General features: G+C 44.6%; 1 protein-coding gene across 3 annotated transcripts in view; it reads right to left on the bottom strand.

Annotated features, from left to right (window-relative positions):
* Positions 1-1,248: 1,248 nt before the first annotated feature.
* Positions 1,249-20,006, bottom strand: part of actn4 (actinin, alpha 4) — a 46,146-nt gene continuing 27,388 nt past the window's right edge. For 2 of the 3 annotated variants that reach the window (XM_056440418.1, XM_056440420.1), the window contains exons 4-22: positions 18,531-18,617; positions 17,391-17,478; positions 16,400-16,478; positions 16,124-16,205; positions 15,214-15,299; positions 11,140-11,232; positions 10,897-11,022; positions 10,673-10,777; positions 10,407-10,554; positions 10,082-10,232; positions 9,790-9,898; positions 9,158-9,298; positions 8,887-9,069; positions 8,309-8,443; positions 7,833-8,012; positions 7,498-7,644; positions 6,311-6,391; positions 3,537-3,695; positions 1,249-3,326 (exon numbers count right to left, since the gene is read on the bottom strand). In XM_056440418.1, the coding sequence (XP_056296393.1) occupies positions 3,168-3,326; positions 3,537-3,695; positions 6,311-6,391; positions 7,498-7,644; positions 7,833-8,012; positions 8,309-8,443; positions 8,887-9,069; positions 9,158-9,298; positions 9,790-9,898; positions 10,082-10,232; positions 10,407-10,554; positions 10,673-10,777; positions 10,897-11,022; positions 11,140-11,232; positions 15,214-15,299; positions 16,124-16,205; positions 16,400-16,478; positions 17,391-17,478; positions 18,531-18,617 (2,339 nt within the window). In that variant the 3' untranslated portion in view covers positions 1,249-3,167. Of the gene's footprint in view, positions 3,327-3,536; positions 3,696-6,310; positions 6,392-7,497; positions 7,645-7,832; positions 8,013-8,308; positions 8,444-8,886; positions 9,070-9,157; positions 9,299-9,789; positions 9,899-10,081; positions 10,233-10,406; positions 10,555-10,672; positions 10,778-10,896; positions 11,023-11,139; positions 11,233-12,769; positions 12,856-15,213; positions 15,300-16,123; positions 16,206-16,399; positions 16,479-17,390; positions 17,479-18,530; positions 18,618-20,006 lie in introns of all 3 variants that reach the window. The other variant, XM_056440419.1, reaches the window with a different exon arrangement.

Genomic DNA, 20,006 nt, shown 5'->3' with positions numbered 1-20,006 from the left:
CATGAGGCTGTTAGTCTGATGACCACACATGAGATGTCAGTGAGCAGCTGTAGAGTTACACAACTTTACAGACAACTTTACAGACTTCTTTTCTTTCTTTTTTTTTTTTTTTATTTTTTAAGCGAAGTTCTAAAACGCTGCTCCACTTGAGCTGCGCAGCGTGTGCGCGAACAGCTCGACACAGACAGCTCGCGCGTGCTGATCGCTCTCTTAATGAAGTATCGAATAAGTATCGATAAAAAACATGCGTGTTTAACGTACGGTACCGGTACTTACAGCTTTGCGCGCATGCGTAGTGACAGCAGCAGAGGTAGCAGATGTACATTCAACCTAACCTGAACCCCTAAACTCCCCTCTGATGTGCCGACCGCCGACGCGAGAGACGCGACGTCCATCAGATTTGCGAAGAGCACCACTCCACACTCACACTCTTTCTCTCACCGCAATCTCAGCAGCAACAGCAGCGGCCCCCCCAAAAAAAAAAAAAAACGGATCTCCACGATTCACGCGGATGACCTATTTTGAGTTCAAAACGGTGAATTTCACCGAAAGGTGACAAGTTTGCAGGTATGTAACTATTTAGTGTATCTTCTCGTCTCCTTTCCACCTAAATGCCCCCTCGGTCCTAAGTATGTATGAAACATATTTGAACATCAATATATCAACATACATTTATAACAAATACCACAGGGTACGGCATCTCTTTGCCTCTCCTCGCGCAGTAATGATGAGGGCTCGACTTAACAGATTTATAGATAAGTCTAACATTTTACATACATCAATTTCTAAATTTACATATTTCTATATTAGTTGTATTGAATAAGTAAAGTCGTTAAGTTAAGTTTTAAATACTGTTAATTTAAAGTAATTCACGGAACATTGTTTTTCAACTATAAAATATGTTAATTTAAAATATATATTAATAATGTATAAATTTTATATACCAATATATCTATATAAACACATACAAACTCAACAGATCTATAGTCTAACATTTTACATCCATCAATTTATAAATCTACAGATTTCTATATTAGTTGTATTGAATAAGTAACCAAATATGCTAATGTACATCAAGCCTTGAAGGCTGCATCGTCATCATCTTCATCATTAGACCATCTCCACTCAGGTTTTCTGTGTCTACATTTGAAGAGGTGAAAACAACCTTGAATGGGATCATTTTGTTTCATAGACGGCAGATCAAGTTCAACACAACAATAACAAAAGAGACGTGGAGTCAAGCGGAGGTATTTTGTAAGGAAACTTTTATGTGTGCTTTTGTGAAACTCACTCATGATTAGAGACAGAAGGCATTGCAGTTTCCAGTACAGCAGATAAGGTTTGATATTAAAGAGTACAAAAAAAACGGAGAAAAAGAAAATCACAAGTCCAGAGTTAATTTTCTCTCCAACCTCGCAGGGGAGGAGGGAGTGAGAAATAAGAAAAAAAATGGAAACAAGTTTTTGGTCCGAGTCTTTTCTTCTCAATTGCTTTCCTTGTCTGTCACTCCGTCTCTCTCTCTCCCCCCCACAACAGCCAACAAACACTGGAGAAATCTCATTAGCCTCCGTTAAATTTAGTCGGGGAACTTATTCAGAAAAAGGCCCGATTGATGCCCACAACGTCCCTTAGAACTCAGCAATTGAACACATTATGATTGCATAGTTTTTTGTACCTCTTTTTTTCTAATGTTTACATGAAGACCGCTCCCTGATCTTTCCTCCTTGTTCAAACTTTCTTTCCCTTTTCGTTAGCGACAAATTATGAGATGTAAGAAAAGAGGGGGAGAACGTGAGCGAGACAGGGCTGGCACCACCAATAGGCATAATTATTTCATTTCTTCCACTGTTTTTCCATTTTTCCCTCCACAGCGTGGCACTATGGCAGCTCTAAAAAAAAAAAAATTAGGAAGTGCAAAGAAACCTTTACTCAGCCAATCAGATGCATCCATGATGTGTGTGTGTGTGTGTGTATAATTTTGCATCTGTGCGCGATTTCTGGTATATAAAACTGGTCTAACTTTGACTACTACAATCCTACCTATCATATAAATGTATAGACTTTTTGTATTTAAATAAGCACCTGAAGCCCACCCCAGGAGAATAGTTTCACAGAAGCAAATATTAGTGGAGAACTACAGTCGTTTGCCTGTCGTGGGTTTTATACAGAAGGCCTTAAACGTCACGGCGACCGACTGTTTCCATTGCAAAATAAACCCCCTCAAACCTATCCACTGTTAACCTGCTCACTGTGTTGTTTTTAATTTTTTAGAATTGCTTGCATTTGTCATTTTATTTTAATAATAAATGTCACTCACTTACTGGGAAGCTTGCGATCGTTTACTCTTGACAACGGGACCGTGTGTGTGCCACAGGGAAAAAAAAAGTATGTACAGCTCTGAGCCCCCCCCCCAGCCCCGCCCACATCCCCATGCAAACTCCACCCACCTGCTCCCAGGGAAAGAAAAATGTAAAAAAAAGAATTGGAAGAAATAAACAGACAGGAGAGAGAGGGGGAAAAAAGATGAGGTTAGACAGGTTACCTTATCCAGCAACATGGGAATTATGCTTAAATATGTCTTTTTTTAATCTCTGTTTTGATCATTAACCCTTCCCACCCCTCCCGCAGCAGATATCTCTCTAGGATCTTATACACAAACCTCGCCAGTCGCCATGTCAAGACCCCACACCCTGACCCGGCTTGCAAGAAGAAAGAAATTATAATAAAATAAACAAAGAATTAGCATGAGTATCAGATTAGCTCGTGCCCCGGTTTGAGCCCACCAAAAAGGCAGAGAGGGTGAAGCTGAAGGACCCCGCACCAGAGGAACTGTCCCCCCCGCCTCCCCCCTGACCCACAGCTGCTCCTGGATATGCCCGTTCATAAGAACCGTTCCACGAAAAATTGATAACTCTCGATCCGTTTACGGAGGCTGTGAGAAGAGACATTCGACAGAGGCCAATCATAACTACAGTTCAATCAACAAGTATCAGCGCTCTTTAAAAAAAAATTATTCCGAAGATTTCTAAACCGGCACACGAAGGGGAACCTCACGACCACCACTCCAATTGGTTACAGACGCTCGATTTTCGGGTGACTTCTTTATGCCCAGAATGACTCTCCTCCGCTGTCCAGCCCTCTTCCTCCTCCTCTTCCTCTTGCCTGCTCTACAGGTCACTCTCTCCATATAGGGCGGTGGAGAAGGACATGTAGTCCAGGGCGCCGGGGGCGGCGTCCGCTCCCAAGTAGGGCGCCATGCGGGCGATGCAGTACTCTGCCTGGTCGGGGGGGAGCTCCCTCCTCAGCTCCTCGGCTGTGATGAAGGCCTGATGGGGAGGAAGGGGCCAGTGAGCGATGTCCATCACTTTACTGACCAATACAACTACATCTATTGTTATGCCATCACTTTACTGACCAATTGATCATTACAGAAAACATCCTACTGAATTAATTTGTTTTAAACAAAGAATGGGAAAACCAATACAGAATAGGACATAACTCTCCATTAAACCAAACACACACACACACACACTCACCTTATCAGCGGCCAGGATCTTAAAAGAGGAGATGACCTGGTCGGCGGTGTCCGTGTCGGTCGTTTCCCTGGACATGAAGTCGATGAAGGCCTGGAAGGTCACAGTGCCGCTGCCGTTGGGGTCCACGATGCCCATAATGCGAGTAAACTCGCTGTCTCCCTGGCAACCGAGACGGCAACGGGTTAACCCAGAAGAGACAGCACTTTGTACTCCGACACACACACACGAACACACACACCGTGACACACAGTTTTCTTAAGTGTGTAAAAACATCAGGACCTTGAGGAAATAGACAGCCGGAGAAAAACATGGACAAAGTTGTGACGACGGTCCTGATATTTTGTATTTCACACACACACACACACACACACACTGGTGAATACAGATGGGAAACAAACAGGAGGACAAACAAGTATTTAGGATTCTGATTCTATGGAAAAAGGACATTTGTCCTTCAGTGGGAGGATGAAAGGGAGCAGGAACGTGACACAGATGTGACGAACTGAGAAGCAGCGAGAGGATCGAGGAAAGAGAGAGCAGGGTGTCTGCAGGAGTCAACTCAGATTTTCAGATATTGCATCAAAATAAACTGACAAAATCTAAAAAGACTATCCTTCACGAGTTGTGGCGCCCGTTTACTTCAGTTCCTCGAGATCTTTTGATTCTTTGTTTCCCGCGGAGACGTGCGTGAAAAACAACGTTTTCTTCAAGAACTCAAAGTAACACGGGGCTGAATCAGACATTCAAAAACTACAAAACAAAAAGCTACACATCAGTCTGTAAAATAGACGATTTGAGGGAATATGTGATTGAAGAATAAGTTAACAGTTTGGGCTGTTGCTCTACCAGATCGAGACGGACGGCCGTCCGGCCCTAATCCCGAGTGGGTCGAATTCTCCCTGGATGATTAGCATGATGGGAGGCATTCATTTAAGTCATTTACGGTTTTTGAATTTGCCACACTTGGTTGAATCTGGATGTTGCCGGCCCTGCGGACACCCTGTGAGCGCATCATGCCAGCAGCAGCAGTACCAGGCTGTTTCCTGTAGAAATCAGTAGAGCCCGGAAGTCCTCCGAGACCATTTGTCCCGATCGCTTCTGTAGGCCGCCGCACAGCGAAGGTGGGGAAGGGTGGCGGGGTATCAGAGAGACAAGAGTGGCAGAGAGGAGGAGTGACAGGGTGAAAGAGAGGGAAGTAGTGATGGACAGAAATAGAGATATCAAGATGTTTGAGAAATGTTTAGGGAGGGGTGAAAGAAAAGAAAGAGCACAAACTGTTAACAGCGAAAGTAAAACAGACAGGGGGATCTGTTCAGAGAGGGAGGGGAAAGCAGCGCAAAGCAACAGCGTCCCCTGGTGGACGAACAGGGACACAACACCGCGACTGATGGACTGGACCCCCGCCGCGAGCTCGTCAGGAGCCCCGGAGCAGGAGGAGCGCCGGCTGATCACGTTTGTTTCACACAACTAGACGAGGCATTACATGTGTCCAATTTATGTAGAAAACAATGATCTGAAACCAGGAAGGCGCAAGCACCGATCATTTTCAGAATATATTCACACAGTGATCAACATATGTTGGTATTTTATCTGATAATTACTACTCCAGTTGTATCTGAAATGCAGATGTTTTGTCTTTAGTGCAGAATCATGATCTTTTAAAATGTTTGAAGCCAAACTTCACCGTCATCATCTTGTTGGAGGTGAACATAGACAGGTGAACATTTTAAAGTTCTGACACTTCTACAAATGTTTATGGTTTTTATTAAGTCTGTTATTTGTGTTTGTTGAAATGAGTCTACATCTAAATGGGATTACCCTGGAGGAATACATATTAAATAACTTGTATATACTTTGATTTACTCCTTTAGAGCAGCGGTCCAGAACATTCTTTGTTTGGTTTAAGACAATATTTTCACGGACCGACCTTCAAGATGTGGGGGATGAATCCAACAAAATCTAATGACACGACCAGCATAAAAACTAATATAAAGTAGATAAAAAATACAAAATCATCATTATGATGCATTATTGCCATATTGTGCAGAGCGGGCGTGTGATAATCACCTGAACGGTCAACACGTATTTTAAGTACGACTCCTGATATCGTCTTTTAAATGCAGCTTTCTTTTTCTTGGAAGTCGTCCGCTCTTCTTCCGTCTCCTCGTTGGGCCTTAATCCCTTTCCATAGAAGCTCTCCAAAGACGTCTGTTTTTTTACCACATTTTAACTCACTTATCACGAGATGAGCATCTTGACATGTGTCAAGAAGCACAGACGGAGGTATCCGGTCATTTTTCAGAATAAACTAACTTTTTTTCATCCGTCTTTCCGTGCGGCCCGGTAGGAAAGGACCCACGGAGCGTTCTGCGGCCCGGTGGCGAGGGACCACCGCTTTGGAGCATCGTCATGATCATGTTGTTCCATCGATTGCCAAAAACTTGGGGTAATAATCCAGATTAGTTTAGAAAAATATTTTTAAATTATACATTTAAAAACATCTAGGACATCTAATGGATGAAATTACGAGCGCATTTGTTTTATGAGTGAAATGCACAACTGGTACTACTTTACACAGCTGTATAGTATTTGTATGATTTTGTATGTTTATTGTTGTTTTTTCCCAGAAAATCTTCATTGTGCTTTCAAACAATCAAAGATGAAACTGAAAATGATTGATGGCTTACGCCCCCGAGTCAGACTGCCGGCCGTCGATCTCCGCTCTCCTGCCCAGAGACCCGCCGAACGCCGGCTCTCCCCGATCGGCTCCCTACCTGCTTTTCGTTCTCCACGTCGTAGCCCAGACTGATCAAGCAGGCCTTGAACTCCTCGGCCATCAGCGCCCCGCTGTGGTCCTGCGATCGGCCAAACGCCCAACGACACGTCAAATCGAGACACGGGGATGAGGCGGTGGATGGCGAGCGCGAGATCCACACGGCATGCAGGGGGAGGATGATGAGGACATGGGAGGATGGAGAGGGGACAGACGAGACATTCATGGACGTTTAGACAATGTCAACGCACAGGACTCATGACGGCTTCTTTGAGGAATGGAAGACATGGAGATGACTTTCCTCACGTTCTCTGTGGAGATTCTGAAACATTCAATGGTTCTCGTGTCGTTCTGTAAAAGAACGCAAGATGTGCCCAGAAACACCGGAGTGGAGTGATGGGTGAGTGTCATGCAGCGGCATAGATCAGTCACACACACACACAGCAGTGTGAGATGGTGAACGGCGGTGGTTCGACCGACATCTCTGAACTCTACGTTCCTGAACAGCGGATTCTCAGCTAAGATGAACTGGGTGCTCAATTGACGCCGACATTGACTGTCGAGTTGTTTTTTAAGTGGGGTTGTACGAGTTACTCGTCTTGCCAGCACAGTCGATGGGGTTTGGGGGAACATACGGGAGAACCAGCGCGGCAGCAGAGCCGCGTATTGCTGTGGACGCATCGACACCGATGGACATGACCAATATCAGTTCAAGTGTACGCGACATTTATAATACCGTTGGCGCTTTACAGCATCGATAACGGCTTCAGTTGGGCTGTTTGGTGTCAAAGTGAAGCGGTGGAGGTATTCTAAACATAGCGCACACTCAAACTGATACGTGCCTCATTTTACCCACTTAAAAAACACCCGAACTCTGCCTTGGACGACAGTCTTTCGTCTGGACCCGTGCTGTGATCACTTCTTCACCCTTTGACCCTCTAAAGTAAAAGCCGGTCACCAACCTGCACCAACAAACTCTCCTCTGCCAACACAACCTCCCCCCAACATGTGCTCTAAACATCTGGATGAAAACTCACACGCTTGGCTCCTCTCTCCCCTCCTTGTAAGGACTGAACATTCATACATCATTTTACACATTCATAACGATGTTTATGCTCCGTTTGGATATAATATGCTGCGATATAAAAAGGTAAGAAGTAAATAAAAAAAATAAAAACAGCCCCTGACCTTGTCAAAGTGGTTGAAGGAGGCGCGATACTCGTGGAGCTGCTCCTGGCTGATGCCCTTGGCGTCACGCGTCAGGATCTGGTTCTCCACCTCGTTGATGGTTCTGGCGATGGTGGTCAGCAGCTGCTCCCAGCCCACGCGGAGGTGCTGTGGGGGAGGAAGGACATGAGAGGGCGGAAACAAGGGAGCCGGGGAGAAGTGGGGGGGGGAGGACACATCGACATCTTTAGAGAACAAAAAGAAAAAACTTGTATGCACTTTAGTAGTAACCCCAAAACAGTATTTGTAAACTGTACTGTGTATTTCAGGTGTGTGTGTGTGTGTGTGTGTGTTACCTCCATCGTGTAGGAGGTGTACTGGTTATCGAAGATGAGGGCTTCCTGGATGAGCTGATGGTCGCCCTCCAGCGTGTTGATTTCGGGCATGTACGACATGATGTTCTTCTGATACTCCCTCAGGTTGGTCAGCTGGTCTTCCAGGGTGCCGTTCATCTCGATGGATATCCTGCCGATTTCCTGCCGACACAGACGCAAGTGTTTTACTACCCCGCTGATAGTGAGACTACAGGATATCCTGTAAAGCTGTATCGTCATGAATGGTTGAGTGACGCGTGTTGCCGAATGATGAAAAGGCCGAATCCCCAAAACTCGGTCTCAATCACGTGGGGGGAAAAAAATAAAACATCGGAAATGACTCTCTGCTCTACGAGCTCGCCTGAAAAGCTGTGACTAACAACGCACAGCTGTGCGAAGAGGAAGCGCTTTGCACGCTGCGGCGAGTGGGACTTGACCGCGTGGGCGGTATCCTTTACCTCCATCTTGGCCTGGATGTAGGCGCCGACCGTGTTGGCCTGGGTGGCGAACTTGGCTCTCAGCGCGTCGTTGGAGTTCTGTTTGTTGAGCTCGTCCTGCAGGGCGGTGTCACGCACCGGCACCATGGCCATCGCCTGCAAACACACACACACACACACATTAGAAAGTCTGGCGCTGAACCTTTACACATACACACGGCACCAGCTGGAGAACATCTTTTCACCACTCGGCCTCGAGAGGACGTTAGCGAATGTTGCTGCAACTAATCACCAAAATAAACATCGGACGAGGTCCTGCCTTTGGATCTGGTTGGCACAACAACAAAGAGTACAGACCCGCGTGGGTTAAATGTGTGGAGTTACTTATGGTCGGGTTTGTTCTTTTCATCACGCGACACTATGATCACGATGGATCTTTTTGGCTCTGAATGACCAGCCATGGCTGTTGGCCTTATAAACCGTGGGTCTTCTTTACATTAGAGTCCCCCAACTCGTGTACAACGTGCTGGGTTAGATTTTTACTTCTGCCGATTGCATTTATCCTTCAAAGATATAGAACACATAAAAGAGATGTGTACCTTTTCCCACTTGCCGTCGATGCTCTCGGGTGTGATCGTGGTGTAGGGGTTGGCTGCGCTCAGCTTGATGCCGTTGCTCTGGGCGATCTTCCGCACCTCGGCCTGGATGGATTGGATGGCCTCCCGCTCCTTGTTGGCCTCTGCCAGGGTGGACTTGAACTGATCGTGGGCCGTGATGAGACCCTGAGGAGATTAAAACACGTGCATTAGAAATGTGCCTCGTGGCGGATACCATTCATGGCCGTGTGCTGCATCCCTCTGGACCGGTTACCTGGATCTCCTCGATATTGTGGACGATGAACATGTCCTGCAGGTCCTCCATCGCTCCCTCCATCCAGTTGTTGAAGGGCGCCGCCCTCTTGGCGTACTCCAGGTACAGCTCGTCTATCGACTCCAGCTGCTTCTCCGTCCTCTGTAGGCAAGAAATCGGCCAGAAACAAATTAATGACGAGAATTTAAGTGTGGACATTAATACAATATAATGCTGTTGAGGACGGAGTAAATACTTCACCAGGCAACTTTTTTTTATAATGGTTTTTGATTTTTTTTTTTACTAAGAACCAGACAATGATGACGTCCGCGTGTTAACAGTTTTAATGAGATTTCTAAAGTTTTCTATGTACATTTATAGTAGTTTTTATGACGTTGGTAGTAAAATGGCCTTTAGTCTTCTGTGGGATCTCAATGCAGCCAGATAACACACTGATGGGTTACTTTGGCCCATAATGCACCTGTTTATTCAGCCTGTATATGTTCAGTGGATTTAAAATGTCATGCCAGTAAAAGGACATTTTATCTAAATATTTAGTGTGATTAAAGATACACATTGTAGAATGTTTTACAAGCCGTTTGAGTTCACACAGTAATCACACACGCACAGATGCACACACGCACACGCGTTACCTCCAGGGACTCTTTGCGGCTCTGGGTGAAGGCGCCCAGGGTGTCCCACTGGTCGCAGATCTTCTGACAGCGAGCGTTGACGCTGGCTGAGTCGTAGTAGTCCAGCTCGCTAGAAACACAAGAGCAGAGGAGACAGTTCAGAGCCACACTGAGCCACAGATCGATGATCCAGGTCTACAGAGCAAGAGTCAATGTAGAGTGCTGCAGGAACTGGCTTTCTGTGGTCTTTTATTGTTTTCAGACTGAGTCGCCGGCTCCACGGCTGTTTGCCCTTTCCACACTACTTCCTCACTTGAGTTCCTGTGCGATGGCGGCGATCTGCTCCACTCTGTCCTGATGGGCTGCCAGGTCGCTCTCAAAGGCCTCGTGTTTTCGTAGCAACGCCTTGACCTCCGACAGGGTGGAGGTCTCGTAGTCTTTCTGCGTCAGCATGACCTCCTTACCTGCATGCACATATAATTCATTCATCCAGTCACCTGAAAAAAGTTGCTTAAAACACTGCCAATGATTGTAAGAAGAGTGGAAATTTATTTTACTTCTGTCCATATTTTTAGTGGGCGTGTGATGTGTGTTTGTGTGTGTGTGTGTGTGTGTTTGTGTGTGTGCCCTCCGCGTACCGTCAGTCCAGGATTCGTGGATGGCTGCCTTCTGGTAGAACTTCTCGGCCAAGTGCTCCAGCCTCTCCAGGCGCCGGATCTCGCTGAGGATCCACTCCTCGTAGCCCTTCTCCGCTCCCTCCAGAGTTAGCCACGCTCCGTTGATATCCTGAGAGCAGACGGCATGCAGTTCTGATATCAGGCTACAGCGTGACGATGTAATTATTCAGTATTACAGGCATATTTTAATAATATCATTTTAGGGTGAACGGCCCCCGCGTACATACAGACACCATGCGTCCTTCGGATGGCATGAAGGCCGGCCTGTTGCTGAGTCTCAGTTTAGTCTGCAGAGTGTTGAAGCTGATCTCCAGCTGGCATTTCTCCTGGACCTGAAGACGGGAAGCTCACAAGCGTTAGTGGACACATTCGTGCAGCGTCCGGACAAAGACCCCTCAACTGGTCACCGTTTAATCCAAAGACAAAGACCTGCAGAAGAGGCTCCCCATACCTTAGGTGGCTTGTGGACACAGCGGTAGTCCCTGAAGTCCTCCTGCTTCGCCTGCATGTCGTTCACGGTCTTCTCCTGGGTCCGGTTCTCCAGCCAGGGGACGGTGCGACGGATCCACTCCAGCAGCTGGGAGGCAGAGAGGAAGAAGGTTCCGCGACTCTCAGGATCAAAGTTATTTCTGGTAAGTGTGAAACGTTAATTTGGATGTTGAGGCTCTGCAAAGAAGAGGGGGGGTCGCCTCACCTCGCTGGCGAGCTTCTCGTAGTCCTCCATCATTAGCTCATTCTCCTGGTTGACAGCCAGCACTTTGCAGATGCGATTGGCGGCTGTCTCGGCCTATCAGGAAGCAGAGTGGTGAGCGGCGCTCGCAGTGATTGAATAAAACGCTGCGACATCGAGTCCGCTCACTGAAGCTGCGCTTAAAACTTCTCTTTTTTTTAAAACACCACTAAAAATAAACACCACACAAGCTCTCCGGCTGGTCGGAACTAGGTCATACTGGGGTTTTATTACGAGCGTTTTAATGAGTCAGAGCTGTTACTTTCCTAATTTGTGATTACACACTCCACACACAGGCAGTGAATAGGAATACGTCGGACCATAAGGACACACATGGCTAAAGAAAAGTGCAAATTAACGCAAACAAATGGAAGTCGAATGGATTTGGCGAATAAAATCATGCTACAGCTGTTGATGGTTAGTTTATAATGTGGCAACAAAAAAAATCAATCTTTGTTTTAAAGCTCCATGCGTCTCCCGTCACAACTCGGGAGTCAAGTCCATACATCTAGTTACAGGTTCATGTAGCGCTGTAGTCCACACCGGTAGGTCTGCCTAGGATATTACACTACTGTACCGCTGGAATAAAACAAACACAGTACACAGGACGTAAACGCCTAACTTTCCATTTGCTTCATCCTACATGGACACGCTTTGAAGTTTCAAGGTTTACTTCTAACTCTAAACTAATATATTCCATATATATATAAAATAAATAATATTATCACACAATAAAAAAAATCCATTTAGAGTTGAGGGGTGTTATTAGCTGAAGAGAAAATGGAGGACATCGACCAGTGTTTCCCGCAATAATAAACCCAAACGGGTCCGCCTTCCCCAAAGACCACATCAGTGCGATGTTTTCCACACGTGGGACGGACCCGGGCATAAATTAGGGCTGCAGCGTGCTCCAACTGAGCTTTCTACAGATTATTCAAATGATTAGAAAATGCTTTTGCTTCATTAATGAGCAAAAGTAAATAAACAACGGAGTTACTCAAGGAATCTTTTATACGGAAACGTGTACTTGTTTATACCGAATAGAGCTTGAATGCATCATAACGTAACTATGTGCAACCTCCCTGTAACGTTAGCTCCTTTATTTAGCCGCGAGCTCTCCTTCTGGTTTCTAGTCTAGTAAAGGTACGGGGTTCCCCTTCTGTAGGAGTACAGATCCTCAGAGCACCAACATGAGTTTGGAAATTCAAATCCTGACCATAAGGTAAATCCAATCTGGGGGAAACAGTCGATGTCCAGAGAAAACAGAAACAGAAGCATGAGAAAGCATTTGTGGTTGTCGTCAGAGTTCCCATCATGCACCAAATCTGTTGATACCCAACTTTTTTCTGGGTTTCCAGATCCATTTCCAAAAAGGAGACATTTAAAGCATCTCCATCTAATAACATTTTAATATATTCATGTAGTTTGCTCCATTTAGTTTCGACACTAGATGATATCAACTACATTCCCCCAGGAAATGTTTCACTGTTTTCACTGTCTGGAATGAATAAATGAAAAAAGGCTGATGGAAACTCTGTTTTCTGTTGCTGCATTGAAGTGTTAATGTGAGTTTTAAAAGGAGTGAAAAGCTCACCTTCTGTGCACCAGAGAAGGCGTGATAGAAGCAGGATACATAGGTCATTATGGCCTTCTCATCCGGCCGCAGATGACCCACGATGTCTACACATCACCCAGCAGGACAGAGAGAGGTTGGCGAAAGAAGGGAACCAGAGAGAGAGAGAGAGAGAGAAAGATTGAAGCCAAAGCTACCCAACACCAAGTGGTGCTCGCCCCCTGCAGGAGGAAAGAGTGAGGGTTGGGCTCCCTCTTTAGGTCCACAGCTTCAGGTTCCACCTATTACACCCACACCCTCATGGCAGGAGGAAAGATGCACGTCCTCTTGAAGTGAGCTGAAGGACACTGGAGCCGTACGTTCAAGGCCGGGACACAAACACACACATCGGCCGCTAAATGAAGCCCTTAAAATTTGCGTTTGGAGCGGATTTACTGAAAGAAGGTCGTTACTTCACTTGGCGGGTGGAAATGATGCCAATACATTATCGGGAGGCACCAAATAATAAGAGTCGATACTAAAAACTAAAAGACACTTCATTGATGCGCACGGTAATTACATTTGTTGAACTATACTTTCCACAGAAAGTGAATATTATGCAACACTTTTTAAACCTGGAAATAGTTGGAGCATTTGCACGGCTAATGAAGGCATCCACAATTTAGAGTTCTACGAGTATTTCTGGAGCATCTACTCAGTTATAACAAGCGTAATATTTCTTTTTTTTCTCCTTTCAACAAAGGCAGCATGTACCAGATCTACTACTTATGCTCTTACCTTTCACAATAAAAGCCCTAGAAATAAAATATTCACCGAATTTAGCATTTTCTTATGGTTTATTCGTCACCCCAGCGTGGGTGACCCCTTTACTTTGTAACCTTTTGGTTTAAACCGCTCATTTGTGGAAAAACATATGATTTAAGAGCATGGGTCGTACCCTTCAATATATGACATTTTACAAAGAAAAACTAAACAATAGAGTAATCCATAATGAATAATTAGTTCTAGATCAAGGTTTAAATTTTAGAAATCTTGTAAATCTGAAAAACAGCAAAACAATTCTAATTTTAATCCTGCAGAAAATGCATACAAGTTTAAACTAACATGTCTTTTTTAAACCTATGACGTAATAGTTACTCTTCTCAAATGTGTGAACAGACTGACAGCAACACGACAAAAAGCTTTGCGTGAAGGGGACTACGTGTGATTTGTACAACGCTGACAAAAGCAGAAAGTCTGTAAATTTACGAGTTTGTCTACGCGTCCAGAGCCGCTACTCTGGAGCGTCCGTGTGGGTGTGAATCCTTCAAGGAGAACCGGCTGCACATGGAACGAGTTCACGCACACAGTCGTCTCCGGAGACGGCAGAGGCTCACAAACAAGTCCGGGGCAAGGCAGAAAATTAATTGTGAGGAGCGGGAGCAAAACAAGTGGCTTCCTGTCAGAGGCCTACGGGGAGGGGACGGGGGGGGGAGGAGCTGCAAAAGACGGAGAGAGACGAGATATGGGAGGATAGAGGAGTGACGGGCCCAGATAATTAAATTCACGTGCTGAAAAGCATACACGTGACGCAAGATAAGGCAGCATTTGTTGCAATTTCGGGAACAAAACCCTCATCGATCCATCATGAAGTGCTTTGATGTGTCAGCAAAGGTCGAACAAAAAACAATAAATGCATCTATGTAATATTTACAGATGTTTAAAAAGGATTTCCTAAAGGTTTAAAAGCTTATTTGGTCATCATTCACAAATAAATAAAATGTAGTATACAAAAAAGTTAATTGCCTTCCCTTATTATGACAATATATCGTTTATAAAGTAATTATTTAATTTAAAAAACAAACCAATGATGAAATGGTGTCCCACGAAGTGCTGGTTAGATTGCTGCTGGACGACATCCGTTTTGATATCAATGTCGACGTATGTACGTTACAACTTTCTGGAGTTTTTGGAAATGAAACCATCCTCTGCAGCCACTGTTGGAATCGTATTCGACAGACTGTATAATATCAATGATATCAGTGTAGACGGATCTTCATCTGCAGCTGTGCAGCATTTGAATGTCGATTTAGAATTTGAATGTAAAGGTTCTAAAGTTCCAAAGCTTTTAACTATTGAGATCGGTGAGGCTGACCGAAGGAATTCGCAGCTTCAGAAGACAAACGCCAATGTTCCGATACGGTCTCGTTAACAGACTCGTTCTAATAACAGAAGCTGAGCTCTTCTGCAATCTGAAGACTCATTTCGAGGAGAAGACGGAGCGTTGACTGCGTTCACCAGCACAGTCACATTCACACTATTTGAGCTTGTGTGTGTTTGTGTCCCCGACGAATCCAGTGTCCCCGTTAAAGCTCGGGGGCTTAGCGGCGCTGTCGAGAGGCCATGCTGGACAGGAAGCAGCACCTTGTTAGTAACGAGGAGGGGGGGGCGGGTTAACGGGTCAAGGTCAGGGGGTCAGAGGGTACCTTCTGGGCTCCAGAGAAGGCATGGTAGAAACTGGACACATAAGTCATTATGGCTTTCTCATCCGGACGAGCAGTGTTCACAATGTCTATAAGGGGGGGGGGGGGGGGGGGGAGATCGTGATTATGAAGACACGCACACAGATACAGGCGAGACAGAGGACACGTGATTATACACAGCACACGTGTGTAGGGACATGCACTCGCATATACACAGTCAGACAGGATGACCATAACTTCATTTTTTGGGGAAGTGGGATATTTTAGAACAACAATATTTAGTACTGCAAAGAAACATATCCAATGTTTTGTTTTTACAATCTGAAAAATAAGAGGAGAATGAAGGGGAGTAGAGGGGGGGGGGGCTCCATCGGTCCTGATGACAGACCCTGACATAATGCATTTGGAGAGCATCAACACTGTGACTGCAATGGAAGTGAGGCAGTAATTAAATTCAGCGATTGTTTTCACTATAGATTAATCTTTTTTGATTGATTAGCCGTTTCGGAAGATGACTTCCTTAAATGTGTTTGTCCGCAACTCAAAAGGTTTCCAGTTTACTTACAGGAGTAATCAGACCAGAAAGTATTCACGTTTCAGAACCTGGAATCTTATTTTTTTTGTATTAATCACCAATTAAGCGAGTATCAAACACAGGGAGGGGTCCCCGTCTTAAATCTGCTCACATTTTGAATCAGATGAAAACTGTAATGAAAGTACTACATGTAATAATACAGGGGCTGTAAAATTACAGAGTACTGCCTACTTGCATCACAGTCCTTGTGTGTGCACATCAACACAGACACTCATTGACAACAGTAGGTTTACAGAGTGGATTATAGGATACAGACACACACACACGGACCAAAATACAACAACAACAAGGCATCACACAGGAAACAAAAGAACCTACCCTCTGCGTCCAACATCTTGGGGATGTCCAGGTGCTTCTCAGCCACCTCGAAGGCGTTGTTCAGATTGGTCACCGGGTCGTCCTAGACAACCAATCACAGCGTCAGAAGACACATTCGTGATAGTTTTTGTGTGTGTCTTTTTATTAGCAAGTTTTTGATTATTGGTCATTTTAAACTTTACTAGTTTTCGTCACAACATGCAAAGACTTCTATGTGTGTGAGTGTGTGTGTGTGTGTGTGTGTGTGTGTGTGTGTGTGTGTTTGGGGCCGTCTACCTTTCTGAGACGGTCGTAATCGATGAGATCCGGTCTGTGTCTGTGGATCAGAGCGTTGAAGGCGAGACCGTCCTTCCAGCTGTTGGAGAGAACAGGTGATCAGCGTGTGGCGAGGACGATAACATGCGACACGCCTAACGCCTAGAAAGTTGCACTTGGACGCACCAGAAGACTACGGTGTCAGCGTGTATAGACTGATCTGCCCCGACATCAAAGTATATATTGTTTGGACCAAATAGTTCGTAACTGAACTACATTATTATTATGCAGTTTTGTGAGGCACATTTCCAGGACTTCTCCAAAAACCTCTCCAGGCCTGTTTGTCATGACTGTATGACCCCTGGTCTTATCTTAGACTTGCTCTTTGCTTGGCCTCAAGTAAAGTAATGATAATTAAAACCAAGTTATTTTGTACTTTGGATGTGCATTAATACAGCTTCACATTTATTCTTTCTTAAATGTACAAACATATGCAGGCCACATTTCCCCCAACACAGTGGCTTTGGACGCCTTCAGAGAAGTGAAACATTTCCAGTTTCTCCAACAGGGGGCGACCTTTTTACACGTTAGGAGCCCAGCGACAGCCCTGAGCTCTCATTCAGGTGACCCAAAAACACTGGTCCACCACCACGTGCTGCGCCAGGACCAGGGAGGGCATCTATGTGTAGTGCACGAATGCCCACGCTGATCCTTCATTTACTGCCGCCCCCACCAGAGCCATTATTAATAAATATAAACATTATTAGTCATGTGGAGGGCCGGGCGTCCACTGGCAGTGAAGCAGAACCGGCCCATCGCCATGGAACGGAACCATGGCGATTATCGTTTCATTAATCTGGAACTTTATTTAGTCATGCATTTCCTTAAAGTTTTGATTTGATTATTTGTTGGGATAGTTACTGATTGATCCATCTTTGATTAATACCTAATCTAATGTGAGTGTTATATATTATCATCCTAATATAAATATGTTTGTGTGTGTGTGTGTTACCTGATGTGGAAGTTCTGCACGTTGACATTCTTGTAGGGCGCGGTCTTCCTCTGGCACCACAAGAGGAGACCCTCCTTCGCAGAAGTTTCTGCGATGAGGAGGAAGAAGTTAGTGTCAGAAAAGGGAGGAGGACGAGGAGGAGGACTGGATTAGAAGGAACTGTATCTTAGTCACATTTTCTCATCCTCTTATTGTATTTCTAGGAGCGCTCCTCTGGTGGGCAGGAAAACACGCCGCTGCCCGTTTTGTGATGTGTGCCAAATATAAATAACCCGTGTCCACCCTCAGAGGAGTGAGGGATGCCGTGACCGAACAAACATGAAGAAAACATATCGGCCTATAATGCGCAGAGCAAGAAACTTATTTCCTTTTGTGGATTCATCAGAAACATTTTTTAGAAGGGGAAAAATAATTTTTCCTTCATTTTAATAACCAACATTTTGCAAATTGAATGAGATGATGAACCTTTGAAGTTGCACCAAGTTGATAAACCCTCTCGCAGAGAGTAGACACATGCGCAACAGAGGTGATGATAAATGAAACGATCACCATGGAAACGAGAAGTCCCCGCAACATGAATAAACCCACACACACACACTACTGTCTGCTCAAAACAAAGCAACACGTTTTAAAATTAATATTAGAAAAATGTCAAAGTCATGAATAATAATAATATGAATGAGAATAGCAGCTGGTGATTAGTTCTATATTCTGACTGTATACCATCACTACTCAACCTCAAGGTACAAATTACTAGAGATGCACCGATCAGGTTTTTTGGTGCTGATCACCGATCACTGAAATCAGTATCTGCCGATCCGATAATACCGATCACCGATCACGGTGTCGATTGAAGCATTCTATTTATTGTGTAGCATTATTGCCTAGGACTATGAGGAAATATATATATTATGCACCTCAAACATCAAAGAAATTAACGATTTCTTTAAACATTTCGGACTTTTAATTCGAATTTTTTTTATTTATTTTTATTGCGAGAATCTTCAACCAAAATATCAGAAATATTTTTGAAAAGGATTGCCAACCGTGACTTTAACCCCTGGAAGCCGAGCCCTTCGGCAAGGCACGTCTCTGTTCAATGCGTTCATGCGAACGGGAAAAAGCCACAAGAAGTCGTACCGTCTACGGAGATGTCCTGGATGGCGAAGCGGAGGATGATGGTCCAGATCATTCCCAAGGTCATCTTGGCATTTCCGTCCACGATTTCTGAAATAATAAAATAGTCAATAGTCAATCTCCAGATTCGTTTTGTTGCATCTCCATTCACCGTTTGTCACTGCCGTTTGAACCGCGTTGCTATTTCTTCTAATACCAGCACACCCACACACAGATCCCATTTTCCCTTTCAAGTGAGATGCTATATCATTTGTTTCAGATTTTTTTTAAATATCTGGTCGATATAAAATGCAGTTAACCGACTGGTCGATGGCAAAAATTAAACGTCTGCACGTTTTGTCTGAATGAACAACAGCCACTGTGCACTCCGTTAGCCAAAACTAATGATGGCATTTTCAATTATTTTTGACCTGAATGATAACCGACTCAAAGTCCACCAGTGTGCACCTGCCCAACAAGCAATCCACACCCACCTACACGAGTGAGAACTCGACCGGATAAATGAGGCTTGGATTATACAGCATGAGTGTATGTGAGTTGGTGAACGGATTGTTTTAATAATAGTTATGCTGGATCTACATCAATTCATAAAGACTCCTTTGTTTTGGGATTCTCCGTTCACCATGGAGCCAGACAAATTTGCTTTCCTTCTAGAATTCAAGGTCATACGGGTGGCTGACATACACATTCATATTTTGGGGATGAAGTATTCCTTTAAGATTGAAGTCCCTTTAGTTCAAATGGGGACCAGAAGTATTTCTGTAGGACGTCCTCCTCCTCCGTCATCACCATCCCTCACTACTTTCCTCTTCCATGTCAGCATTTGTCTCTTGTTAGTTTCCAGTAGATGACCTTTAGTGGGCTGCTTTCACTGAAGGCCACAAATAGTGTGTGTGTGTGTGTGTGTGTTTGTGTCTGGCGCACAAACACAGGAACATGACAGGATGGCGGACAGACAAGCGGACGAGCCTCACTGCTGTCTCACCTTCTGAGTCTGACGTGCAAACTGAGTGAAGAACTTTCATTCTACTACAGAGTTCTGTTCGAGCTGCAATAATTAAAGACCTCATCAACTCAATGCTCAAAACGTGACGACATTTTAGTGATGGAAAAAAGGTTCTGCGTTCATAAAGAGACATGGCAGGTTCTGTGTTCTTAAAGTTCTCAGACTTCTATGCAGGTTCTGTGTTCTCAAGCCAGTTCTGTGTTCCTAGAAGACTTGTTACCCTATCCCGATTGAAATTTATTGACTAATTTGAATGTATTTGTGTGGGATATTACTTTATTATCAGTATGCTGTGCAGTTGTCTTATGAGGGACAACATAAACAAATGTGCTTGCCAGATATCCAATATTAAAGGAATAATCAGAAGCTAAATAAATATGTTGAACTCAACCACGTCTAGATTTATATATAACGGGAAAGCTTCTTTTTTTCTCCTGGTCACAAGTCCGAAGCAGGACGCAGGTGGATGACGA

This window comes from Pseudoliparis swirei, chromosome 20 (genome assembly GCF_029220125.1).
Source record: "Pseudoliparis swirei isolate HS2019 ecotype Mariana Trench chromosome 20, NWPU_hadal_v1, whole genome shotgun sequence".
Classification (NCBI taxonomy): domain Eukaryota; kingdom Metazoa; phylum Chordata; class Actinopteri; order Perciformes; family Liparidae; genus Pseudoliparis; species Pseudoliparis swirei.
This window is presented reverse-complemented; position numbering and strand designations above follow the sequence as displayed.